Source organism: Homarus americanus, unplaced genomic scaffold, assembly GCF_018991925.1.
Source record: "Homarus americanus isolate GMGI-L3 unplaced genomic scaffold, GMGI_Hamer_2.0 scaffold41027, whole genome shotgun sequence".
NCBI lineage: Eukaryota > Metazoa > Arthropoda > Malacostraca > Decapoda > Nephropidae > Homarus > Homarus americanus.
This window is the reverse complement of record NW_024745073.1, coordinates 1,656,022-1,668,588: the sequence shown is the minus strand read 5'-3', so window position 1 is coordinate 1,668,588 and position 12,567 is coordinate 1,656,022. Positions and strand designations below refer to the sequence as shown.

The following is a 12,567-nucleotide window of genomic DNA, read 5'->3' as shown; positions in this document are numbered from 1 at the left end:
GATTTCTTGGATCATCCCAAGGCTCCATTCCATGGGTCATGGTCAACAATGAAATCAGTTAACACCTTCATGTGTCGAAATAGTTCACCAAAATTATTCAATCCCCAAACCTTCTTGTTGCAATTCCATAATTTGTTCCGCTTCATCTACCTCAGCATTTTTTACCAACTCTTCCAAATCCTCTTCTGTCATTACTCCTCCATGTCCATCAATCAGCTCTTCCATGTCTCAAGCAGCCATGTCCACAAACCTCTCATCACCCAATTGACAAACAACACTCACAATGTCATTCACATCCTTTACTATGGACGGAAATCCCTCGAAGTTATTCACACTCACTCAGGCCTTAAGGTTCGTCAACAAGCATTCACTGTCTCTGTTTTGTTTTCACTGATGTTGGTAATGCAGTCTGCAATGCTGAACTCCTTCCAACACTTACCAACATCAAGATCAGGGTCTGTGTCTATGGTACTACGGATACAACTAAAAGAGCAGTGGGTGTAATATGCCGTGAAGGTGCATATTACACCGTGATCGAGAGGCTGAATAAGAGTAGTGGTGTTAGAGGGTAGGAACACCACCTCTACACCTGGATGGCTAAACTGCAAACTTCTGGGTGGCCTGGTGCATTATTTATCAATAATACCACCTTGAATTCCATCTTCTTGGAAGCAAGGTACTTTTCCACTTCCTTGATGAAGCATTTATGGAACAAATCCAGGAATGGTTGCACAGTTACCCATACCTTTTTGTTGGACTGCCAAAAAACTGGCAAAAGGTTCTTATTTTTACCTTTTAAAGCCCAAGGGTTTCCTGAGTGGTAAAGCAAGCAAGGTTTGATCATGTGGCCAGCCACACTGCCACAGAAGATGGGTGTTGCTCTGTCCTTGGCTGCCTTGAACCCAGGGACATGCCTTTTCTGTTTGTTTATGTACATTCTACCAGGCATCTTTTTCCAATATAGACCAGATTCATCAGCATTAAATCCTTGTTCTGGTCTATAGCCTTTCTCTTCTATTATTTTCTTTAACTTTGGGGGAATGCATCTGCAACTGTGTAGTCAGCTGATGAGGCCTCCCCAGTCAGCTTTCACATTATGGAGAGAGAATCTTTTCTTAAAATTCTTGAACTACCCTTTACTGGCACTTAAACTTGGTTCAGAAGCCGCACTAGCCCCTTTACCACCTGTTGTCTCGTAAAAATGGGTATAAAGACTCTTAGCCTTCTCATGAATCATGTTGCTGTCGGTCGGAACATTTTTGCGGTGCAGGTCCTCAATTCAAATGTTTGGTGCTTTTTCTATTTTTACTATGTTCATGTCACAAACAACCTGCACCACTTAAACACTTGCAGGAGCACTCACTTGAATAGAATCACGAATTGCTTGTTCATTCTTTATGTATTGCACTGTGGATTCGGTCACACCAAACAACTGACCAGCTGCGGCAGCACTCATCCCCTCCTTTAACTTGTCTAATAATTCAACTTTCTTTGTCTGGGTCATCACTGACTTTTTGCCTTTTACATTTCACTCCACTAGCTTCACTACCATTGTCACTAGGCAATCTTTTAGGGGCCATTTTCACACAGAAACACTAAAATTTTGAAAGTACAACACAAGAGATGCTGCATCACAGGCAATAGTTGAGCACGGACAGAGGGAGAGAAGACGCTGTGGGCGCCTGGGGTGACGTGTTGCACTGTGGGAGAGGTTCGCAAGCTAACCACCATAGCCACCATCTGCTTACTGCGAATAGCAAAGCCGCGAATGGCAAGGGTCTACTGTATACAGTAAAATGAATTTGAAAATTTCATCCAATTGCAAACTTTGTTCGGTATCTATGAAAAAGTTTGGTATATTTAGTCCAGAGAAGTCATATTACAGCACTTTAATACAGTACAGCATTGTACAGGTATCCCTTGCTATACAAACATTCAAGGTACAAAAATTTGCTTGTACGAATTTTCTAAATTAAGGCCGTCTTTTTTATTCTTTTAATGAATGTTCCGACATACAAATTTGGTCCTATCATAAATTCAAATTGCATGCTCTGGGAGTCAGCTGGGGCAGCCACCTTCTAGTCTTCTCCCTGCCAGGTTGAGGTGAGCTATGTTATGGTTATTTTTCAACTCATAATTTTGGGTAGATACAGTACACAAAATTTTCTTCATACAGTACATTCTACATACATAATGTACAAAAAACAAAACAAATATAAGTTAAAAAATTTTAAGAGAATAAAAAAAAAATTGTGTGCAAAAGGGGTAAGCAGAATGTCGGAGCCCCATTGCTAAGGGTCGGCAGAGGCAGCATCCCAGCTGACCTGTGTTGCTATGGCAAGGTTTGAGGCAATGCAGCAGCTTGTATGCAAATGGCAGTTGTATTAAACTTTCATTTAGCTTTTCCTTAATGGTTTTAGCTGTATATTTTCATCTAAATTGTATTTTATTAATGTTTTTAATGTTTGGTAGTAAAATAATGTAGTTGTGTACTACATACTGTATTTGTCTTTACTGTAGTTTTTTTTTTTTTTTTTTAAGAACCAATTTCATGTTTTGAGGGTAAAGATGTTGGGGTTTTCTTGTCATTGGGGAACCGAATCCTATTTTTCCCACATGTTCTGTTATTGAAGATACGAAAATTCACTTAATGAATGGTCTTTCAGGAACCTATCACATTCGTATATTGAGGGATACCTGTACAGTATTATATTTGAGATATGTGATGATGGGTTCAGTACAGTATACTGTATAAATTATACTTTGGTAACACTAAACTTTAAGAAACAGTACAATAAATACCATACATAATATTAGTACTGTACATAAAAAATACAGTAACACATAAACAGCTCCCTTCCTGGCTGCTGGCTGGTCAGCTGTTTGTCTATGTAAGTATAACACCAGGATTTAATATGATACAGAAACTCATCTGGGATTGAGTGTGGGATTTTTATTTGGAGGGGGCACTGATTGTTTTGCAATAATGTTTTATTAACTGCACCTAATGAACCTAAATATAGTAATATATATAGGAATTATGGTGAAACTACATACTGTACTGTCATTTTAAGGGGGTCGTAGGACTGGGGATTCTGCTCAGTCCAGCCAGCAACCTGCCTTTCTCATCTTCTCCACACACACAATTAACTTCTCACGATTAATTTTTCTTATTTTATAGTTTTATATTTTCTTTATTTCTAAGTCACATTTAAGAATTGTATTACAGTACAGTACTGTATTATATTTGATATAGTTGAGGAGGGGTTCGGTAGAGGGTTCAGTATACTGTACAATACTTTACAATAGCTAATTCATTAGGAATAGAGAGATATGTACAGTACTATATATGCCTTCCACAAAGTGTTTCAAGAGGTATGAGAATTACTGTATATCTGAAAATAATGGTAGCTGAAGTATCTGTAGATATCAAAGCACGATTTAATGGAGCCAAAGAGAATGATTCTTATGGAAAATTCATAAACTATGTATGAATGATTTTTTTTCTTTGTTTCACTTTCGATAGTGTAAGTTTAAACAGGAGTCTCTGTTGGTAGTGCTGTAAATAAGGAGTTCTTCTGTAACTCGAGTCCAGTTGAATAAACCAATGTTTATCCTCCAAAGTCAGAGAAAGACAAATGTGTATCAAGAACACCAGTGTACTGTACATGGAGTGCTGTGGCAGCAGCATTGTGAGTGAAGCTGGACTCCAGCAGTCAGTTGTCCAGTAGGACCTAAGTGTTCATATATCACTGAACTGTTGAATTTTTGTAAGTGCAAACTGTGTTAGTGTATTTAAGTAATCCACACTTGTAACTTCACTTGGGATTCATCACTTTCCTCTTAATGACTGTACTTTTGTGTATTAGCTCCATTTGTAACTTTTGTAATTATGCATTTATTAAGAGTGTGTCAATGAGTGAGAGTTCCCATTCTAAAACCATAAAATAAGGTTCTGTCATATAAATAATGGATTATTAACCCTCAGAGCCTGAGACACATACAGGCATGAAAACCTACGCTCAGCCTCGGAAGTTTTTGCAGAAAAATCTTTGAAAAAAATTTATATAAATTTTTAGGGCTCATTTTACTGCTATGGAATTGTTTTATTAATTGTAATGGGGTCTCTTCTAGCGTAAAATTGTATGAAACCATAAAAAATTGAAAATTTCTTGACATTTAAGCCACTTTTTTTAGTTTAAGCTGAAAAACTAGTTAAATATTCAGTAACATCTCAATTTCCATTCAAATTTTCCTTGTATTATGGTGTTCATTGATATGTACAATATAGGGTACCCAAAAAATAACAAAACATGTAGAATATCGTGGTAAAAGGAAAATAATACTGTATAACACAAAAACTCATGAAATAATTAAAAGGCCGAGCGGAACACCCTCCTCTCACTCTAATGGCCAGAGCGACACTGGCTTCATGCTGCACTGCCATGGACACGATGACCAAGACCATTTCGGGGAAGGTAATAAGGCTCACACAAAGAAAAAGCCGTCTGTCAAATGGCGTCCAAAGTTGTCAGTTTCACTGAATAGTTTTTTAGTTATTTGAAAATATAGCTCATTGGACGCCACGTTGGAGTCGCGAGGCTGAGCTTAATTTTTTTTGCCTTTTATGTTCGACGCCACAATGGCTTCGTGCGAGGCTGAGAGGGTTAAGCCATTGCAGAATATTTGTTTTCTAGTTTCATAACACTAACATGTTGTAATTTTTATTAGTTTGTCACCAGAAAGGTTATCTTTGGCCAAAGGCCACCAGTTTCATGTGAATTAGAATTAACTCAGATTATAAATCTGAGTTTAATGATTGTTTTGTGGTCAGGAATGCACACACATTTTTTTAATATACTGTGAAATGTAGAGTTTAATTTGGTACATATCCATCAAATAAAATTTTCACATTCCCATGTGAAGTAAAACTCATGTTTTATTCTAGTTTGATAATCCATAGTTTGATGATGCATCATCTTCATACACTTGTATTTTTTTTTAAATATTTAATATTTATATAAAATTGTTCACTGCTTCCCATTATCAAGGCAGAAATTTGTTCTTTAGAGAAGAAAATGCGCGTCTCATGGAGGTGATATAGCTGTAATCCTTATCGAGTATCTCTCGTGTACACTGAAAATCTACCTGTTAGAAAACACATCTACAGGAGAGCCTCAACTTCTCCTTACTTGTTAAATATCCAGCTTAAGTTAGTTGGTAACTTATTCATTTATTTCCTTAACTGCCCTTAGTAACAGAGCCAAAATACACCAGACAGAAAACTCACTGTCTCAACCTTAGACTTGAAACTTTAGTGAAGATTCCTTGTGCCATGTTCAACCCCCTAGGGAGTACAGTACAGTATCTTAAAATGTTAATAGGCTCTACCAAGACTAAAATTGAAGAAATTGCCTAAGCTTAACTCTCTTGAGGTTTTCAATTGCTCAGGGTTTTCGTATGCTAGGAGAGTATGAACATCCGGAAGGAATAATTTGGGGAAACTTATTTTTTCTCAGTCTCTCTTGTTACAAATGTCTGCTGGTGTTGGGATTTCTCCTATACCTGTCAGTAGTATTTACTGCATCCTCCTCAGTTTTGACTGTGACAGTATCGTAACCGATGAGGTTTATCCAAGATGTGTTATTGTGTAAAGCTCGACTAACTGTTAATACTATTGGGAAAAGTTTATCAAGTAATCAACTCTAACTTTATTCTTAGGAGGTAGGGTAGCCCATACCCAGCTTCTCGCAGTGCGTGCCGTTAGTACACTTGTGTCAAATAGTACAACTGCTATGTAATAAAAGGATAATATTCAAAATTAAATGCCGAGTGAAAAATAATAGTTTCTAGATTCACCATAATTTTTATATGACTACTGTACAATATATACAGTTGAACTTGCAAAACAAAACATGACAGCAAAAAGCTTTTCATTGACATGAAAGATGTATAGGAGTAAATCTTTCCATATTTTAAAATGTTTCATAAATACAAAGTTCTAAAGTAGTGACAGTGATCTTAATGGCCACAACAACACTTCAACTGCGGCAATGACAACAATTTCTAACATAATGTTACTTTTGCTGCCTCCTCTTCTTTTTTATTTCCTCTTCCTCCATGAGCTGCTGAATAATAGGCTGGGGAAGTCTCTTACCCTTCCAGAACCTTGGAATAGGCTTCTCTTTAGTACGTCGTAGCACATCTGTTACATAATTGGCTGCATCAAAAGCTTCAAAGTCACGAACTTTTGCCATTTGCTCAGCCTGAAAAGGAAGGTTATAGGTTAATTTATGCAAATATCTGCAAAGATGGAGTCAGAAACAATTGCAAATATATCTATTCCACATGAGTGTTACATTCTTATACAAAGTTGCATTGTAGAAAATTGCATTATATGAACACTTGATTAATATGGAAATAATTACCTAAAGCTCCTGAGGTAACTTTGTCCTATTTCCCAAATAATGTCTACAGTGTCATGATTTAAAAATTAGAGATTGTGGTGGTGGATGACATGTGTGATGGATGGTGGTTGGGGTGACATACTGACCCCCTCAAAGCATTTGCCCTGGAGAAGTATTGTTGAAGGGAAGATAGAGGGAGCTTCAAATTCATTTAATTTGTGATGGGATAAAAATGCAACTCTAATCTGCGGATACTCAAAATTCAATGCCGTAGTTGGTGAATTAGTACACAGTAAAACCTGTGGATACCCAAAATCTGTGGTTGGTGGGGGTCTACTGTACTGCACAGTAATGTACCTGAAAAAGTTTTTCTTTCTGATACTCTCTCTTCTGCCTGGCCTTCAGCCACACAAACTTCATCTTCTTGCGTAACTTTCTCAGCTTATGCCTCTTCATCTTCCGTCTTCTTATAACAATGAGGCGTGCAGCATGCTTTTCAATTACCTGCATCATAGAATAATGAAAAATATAATATAAAATTATTGATAATGAATAAAATTCTTAATCCTAGCAGTTGGCACCTGTTTCAAATAATAACTAGCGAAACCAATTCACATTTCTATAATGCTATGCAGGATATATGTTTAAATCACTGCATGTACACAGAAGCACAAGTACCATAGGGTATTAAGATTTCTTCTTAACCTGAGGACAGGATCTAAATATGAAAATCTAGGTAGGTACACTCTTAAACATTAGCTGGGAAGATATAATGGTAAATCATTAAATACTGTACTATAGTCGGGCTTTCCTTCCACAGCCGAGTCCTTAAGGATTCTTGAGAAGTGAAACTTGCCATTTAAAGTATAAGGGATCAGAATACCATAGGTCTGGACATGATTCAATTACATCTGCACCAAGAGAAAATGTATGCCTCTCCGCTCTATCACTGATGAAAAATAAGTTCAACTGTTATCTGGACTAGTATAAAATGCTGCAGTAAGTGCTTTTGTTTCTTCATATTTAGTTTGTATAATATTATTTGACAATATGCAATTTGACTTAAAATTTACTGCTGAGTATTCTTTGTAATTTATATATATGTCACACATTACCTAAGTTATTAAAGTGATAATCTGATTGAACATTATGGATCATTTAATAATGCAGTAAACATTTTTATATGGTCCTCATCACTAAAATAATGTTGCATTTCATTTAACAACCATATCTAAACTTGCATACAGTACCTGATCTGATGGGGCTTCATGAATCTCCCTCTTGATGAGTGGTTCAGTTTTCTCCACAATATCAAGAATAGGTGGAAGATCTTTCTCTAATATTGCTCCATTGTGTAAGGTTGGAACAGTGATACGCACAGGCTTTGCCAAGGATGGTAGTCTAGAATGTTATAAATAAAACCAAGGTCAAGGCGTATTGCTTTCATAACTATGACTGTTCAGTAATGTGAATGGGTAGTCAAGTTTAAACAAATATCCATCATATTTTCAAAGTAATATTTTGTACTTACAAATGTAAACCCCGCCTGCAAATCATTACCATAGCAACGTATATATAAAAATAATAATGCTGTTTCTGTAAATTAATGTTGTCATTGCTGGAGACTTTCATGCCATCACTTTCTTTAAATTGTATGTGTTATGATATTGTGAACCATTATCATTGCAACACTTGATCGATTTTGGTCTGATTTGGATCCGATGTTTATCTTGTTGATCTTGTGAAATTTCTGAGCTTGATATTATAGCTTAAGAACAATCACAGGTACAGTATGTATCTTTAGTTTTTTTAGTGATAATGCAACTTTGGGATAACTTCAAATACTGTACACATTTTACTTATCCCTCTCACCTGTATTCCTGAGTGCTGTGTAGTGACCCTATGAATGTGGTGATTGACACTGAGGAGGCAGCAGACATATGAGCCTCCACTGGAGATATTCCAAGTCGTCGAAAGCTTGCACTTAGGTCATCTGTATCTTTTGACTTAGGTGAATTTCCATTTTGTGAGATCTTCAAGGCATTTACAGTTATTCCTAGTCAGAAATACAAAGAAGATATAAAATTTACACAAAATACTAATTTGTTCCTGCCAAATGATGAGAGAATTTCAAGATATGGTACTGTACTTGAGCTGCAGTTCCCTATGATATTACAGCACTGTACAGTATATACCGTTATGTTAACAAATCTAAATTTCAAAATTTTCAACAATTTGGTCACATGAGCAAATTGCATACTGATACAGCTGTATTAAAAAAATATTTCTTCAAAATGAATTTATGTGAATGTAAGAGAAGTTAAAAGGAAAGACCATATGAAGAATTGTATATTAAAAGGTAAAGGCGTGAAAACATATTAGTCAGTTTTAAATGTTTCCTTAAGACTATACAGTATTGTACAGTATTAGTAATTTGACTGTTTTTTTACAAACTGAAATGTTTTCACATACATGAATGGTTTGTTAAATACAGTACTCAGAAAAATAGCAAAAGATTTGAGTACAATATCTCATTTTTTGGTCAAGAAGATGGGACAATTGATTAAAAGACTATCCTACCAGAACTGCTCTTGCCAGAGCCTACCTTGTTCAAGGATCTGTCTGTATTTTTCAGGAATGGAATTTGTTCTGTCAAACAGGGTAAATATCACTCAGCCAACCAAATCAGGGGTTTAAAAAGCAAACTCTGACTGTGGGTCAGTTGTTGCTTCAAAAGCTCGTGAGCCAGCAGGTAAACCTGGGTGAACCCTGAACTACTGTAATCAAGTATGAATTTCACCAGAAAAACAAACTCTCATACACTCATAATTGGACAGAAGCCATATCCAGTAAATTATAAGTCAGGAACACTATCCACTGCTCAATTTATATAAAAACCAAGTCAAATGAGGAGCTTTATAAATGTATGAAACCCATATTTGGATTTATTATTCCTCAGGGTGCAAGGCATATGTGAAACTGATGCCAAGGCAAGGTTCACACTGGTGGGAGTTAGGTCTAGCAGGTTGAGGTCAGATTACTCCTAGATGTGTCCTTTGACAATTCAAGTGACACCAGTGGTGGAAGATCTAAACATTTCCTTGAATTATTTTTGTTTGCCAAAAGTCACATACCCGGTACTTTACATTCTAAAAGCAAAATTTATTAGCCCATACAATATTATGTCCAGAGCTTCTCAACAGGCCAAGGTTATGCACAATGAAGTTGGCACTAAAAAAGTGCTCTATTTACAGTGAGGGAACCCAATGTTTATTAAATTTTAAATAGAAATTGAAAATCCACACATTGGCTACATCTATGAAAAGTCAGTTCAGCAAGTGAAACACCATCATAAATCTGCTAAGATCGTATACAAATAAAATAATTAAGTCACTCGCACAGTGAATAAACTAGATTGCATATCAGCCACTAAACACCCCTTAGTTCATAAAAAAAGAATGCATTTATTTACAGTATTGGTAAGTTTGGAGCACCAGAAAACAAAGGCAACATTTCTTGACAGTACAGTAGGTCAAGGGGTTGGAAAATGATTAAAGAGTTAAGTCAAATGAACAACTTAAGTTCAAGTTTTTTCTAGTACCTGTACAACCTCAGTGATTGTTTTATCAACCCTGGTTTAGATTGGCATACATCTGTTAATGCAGCATTCACACTAATCTGACAGGGCAGTGACACTATCTCAAGAACAGATACCTCCTATACAAGGCAGCCTCTGATTTTGTACAGAAAAATAAAGTAAAATAGAGTTCTGTAGAAAATGTTTGGAATACAGTATTATCAAACCAAAAACTCTAGCTAAATACAGCAATAGTCAATACAGTAAAAGTATTGGTCAATTTGTATAATGTTTTATGTGAAGCCTTATTCTGAATAAAAATAATGACAGGACATAGGAAGCCTGATATAGAAGGGTTAAGTGAAAGTTTTGTAATTGTCATGGGCATATATGTACTACATTAATGATCATATTTGTGATCACCTGACGATTAGGAACCCCAGCTTATTTTATCAGATGATTAAAATCCCTAACACTAACCCAATTTACTACCCCCACCCCATCAGCATTTATGTGTCTAAGCAACAGGTGAATTTAGCTGAGGTGCCTATTCTTCAGGTGATGCCATTCTTCATATTCATTTCTTTTCTCACCTAAACGGGCAGCAATGCGGGTTGATGATGCTACTCTGATCATTGGTCCTAGGTGTGCCATAGTCCTTAAAAGTTTGGACAAATCTAAAAAAAAAAAACATATAGTATATACACTGTATATTTACAAGGGAAAAAAAGCACTATAATTATTTTTACACTTAACACTTGAGAACTTCATATAGTCTATACTTTGATATAGTCTATACTTTCAGGAAGGAATCACAAAACTGCAGTATTTGAAAACTGAGAAGCCTATTTCTTCCCATGTGAAGAGGAGGTAAAACCTATTCACACATCAAGATTTGTATTACAGTACCCAATATGAACCAACCAAACCTACTTATGATACCGTTTATAAAAGTTATTCTACTAACATTAAGTTAGGTTCATCTTATCTTGGATTAGTGATATAATGTAGCATTTGCTGGAAGTGTTCAGTTACTGTTAAGTGTTTGTATATCAACAAAAGATCAAGCAAAAAAATGGCAGTGGATTGATGCAGCAGATACATGTCCATCATTTATAATGAATGAATATATATATATATATATATATATATATATATATATATATATATATATATATATATATATATATATATATATATATATATATATATATATATATATATATATATATATATATATATATATGCAGTTTTCTTGATGTTAGAATATTTTTGGTAATACCGGAGCAATGCATTTTGGTGTTAGCCACCTGCTCCAGGATTACCAATTTTTCTTCTGTAGAGAACTAAGTCCACAAAAAGAATTCGTCTTGCATTTTTTGTATGTATGTTTCTCCAAGTAAGAAACAGTTTGTCTTCTCAGGAGAAATATCCTCAGGTTGCTGCTAAGGCCAGGCTACACTTGTCAAGTATTACCACATTGGATATAAACAAATGATCGTTTGCAATGTCAGAACTTGGATAAAATCATTAAAACTCGCACAGAATTAGAAAACAATTTCCTTGTCCACTGTTTAGTCTTCTCATGACGTATGGAAGCATTTAATTAAATGGAGAAATGTCTTCCAGTTGCAGATTCCGGCCTGCAACTATTGTAAACCATTACCAGTACTTCTTCGTCCAACATAAGAAAATAAGGAGTCTGCAATAGGCCGGTTGACCTGTGCATGGCAGCTCCTGTCGAGAGTTACTACCACTCTCTATCATCCATGAATCTATCTAGCCTCCTTTTAAAAATTTCCAGCGGTCCAGCACTTACTACAAAGTTGCTCGGGTTGTCCAGAGGGTGGTAGACATAAGGGAGTGTACCAACACAAGCCATAGGAGCAAGAATGAAAATTTGCTTTCACTAACCCTTGACAAGAACAATGAGATCTTAGGTGGGATGGCCAGCGAGTATTTTAGATAAGGTAAATAATAAGATCTGGATAAACAGGCCTAGTAACTTCATTCACAATGGCTATTCAAAATAAACAGTGAATGGATATCTAGAATTCCATTGCACTAAAAGTACCATGTGTCTTAAAGATTATATGGGAGACTTAGATCTTGATATACCTCAAGCATTTTGGGGGTTACTCCACACAGACGGCCTCACCGGGAGTCTGTCCTGGGTGTTGTAGTTGTACCATATAAACAAACATTTATAAAGTGTTGCTATATTTTATGTTCTTATATACAATTACTAAATTTCTATAAAATACATTAATTCAATGAAAATATTATTATATTAGTGTTTATTTATGTCTTAACAATATAAATTCTCATTAACTGAAAACTACTTTATACATCGTTTACCATTATGTAACCCTGATCTGATGTACAGCGGTGAGGGACTACAGTAACAAAATAAATGTGTTTACAGTATATAAACTCGGGTAATAAACAATTACATTTTGTAAGTTTGTATTCTCAATGATCAGTTTGCGATACCTTTCGTCTTTAAAAGGTAATTATCTACGGTTAATATGTATGTACATATGTTTAATTATTTTGATTTATTATTGACAACTTACATCGTTC

The 12,567-nt window shown here is 35.6% G+C and overlaps 2 protein-coding genes across 3 annotated transcripts in view; one reads left to right on the top strand and one right to left on the bottom strand.

Annotated features, from left to right (window-relative positions):
- Positions 1 to 9,343, top strand: part of LOC121878339 — a 29,922-nt gene extending 20,579 nt beyond the window's left edge. The window contains exon 6 of the mRNA XM_042384504.1: positions 7,228 to 9,343. Coding sequence (XP_042240438.1) covers positions 7,228 to 7,249 — 22 coding nt within the window. The 3' untranslated portion in view covers positions 7,250 to 9,343. The remainder of the gene's footprint in view (positions 1 to 7,227) is intronic.
- LOC121878338 lies at positions 5,854 to 12,196 on the bottom strand. Of its 2 annotated transcripts, none has more exons than XM_042384498.1 (6): positions 12,103 to 12,196; positions 10,578 to 10,661; positions 8,280 to 8,463; positions 7,658 to 7,808; positions 6,765 to 6,911; positions 5,854 to 6,266 (listed from the first exon to the last, which is right to left on the bottom strand). In XM_042384498.1, exons 2-6 carry the CDS (start codon positions 10,636 to 10,638, stop codon positions 6,078 to 6,080), a joined length of 732 nt encoding a protein of 243 aa, XP_042240432.1. In that variant the 5' UTR covers positions 10,639 to 10,661; positions 12,103 to 12,196; the 3' UTR covers positions 5,854 to 6,077. The 2 variants fall into 2 exon arrangements, with proteins under 2 accessions (XP_042240432.1, XP_042240431.1); XM_042384497.1 differs by having other exon boundaries at positions 12,143 to 12,191.
- Positions 12,197 to 12,567: the final 371 nt, after the last annotated feature.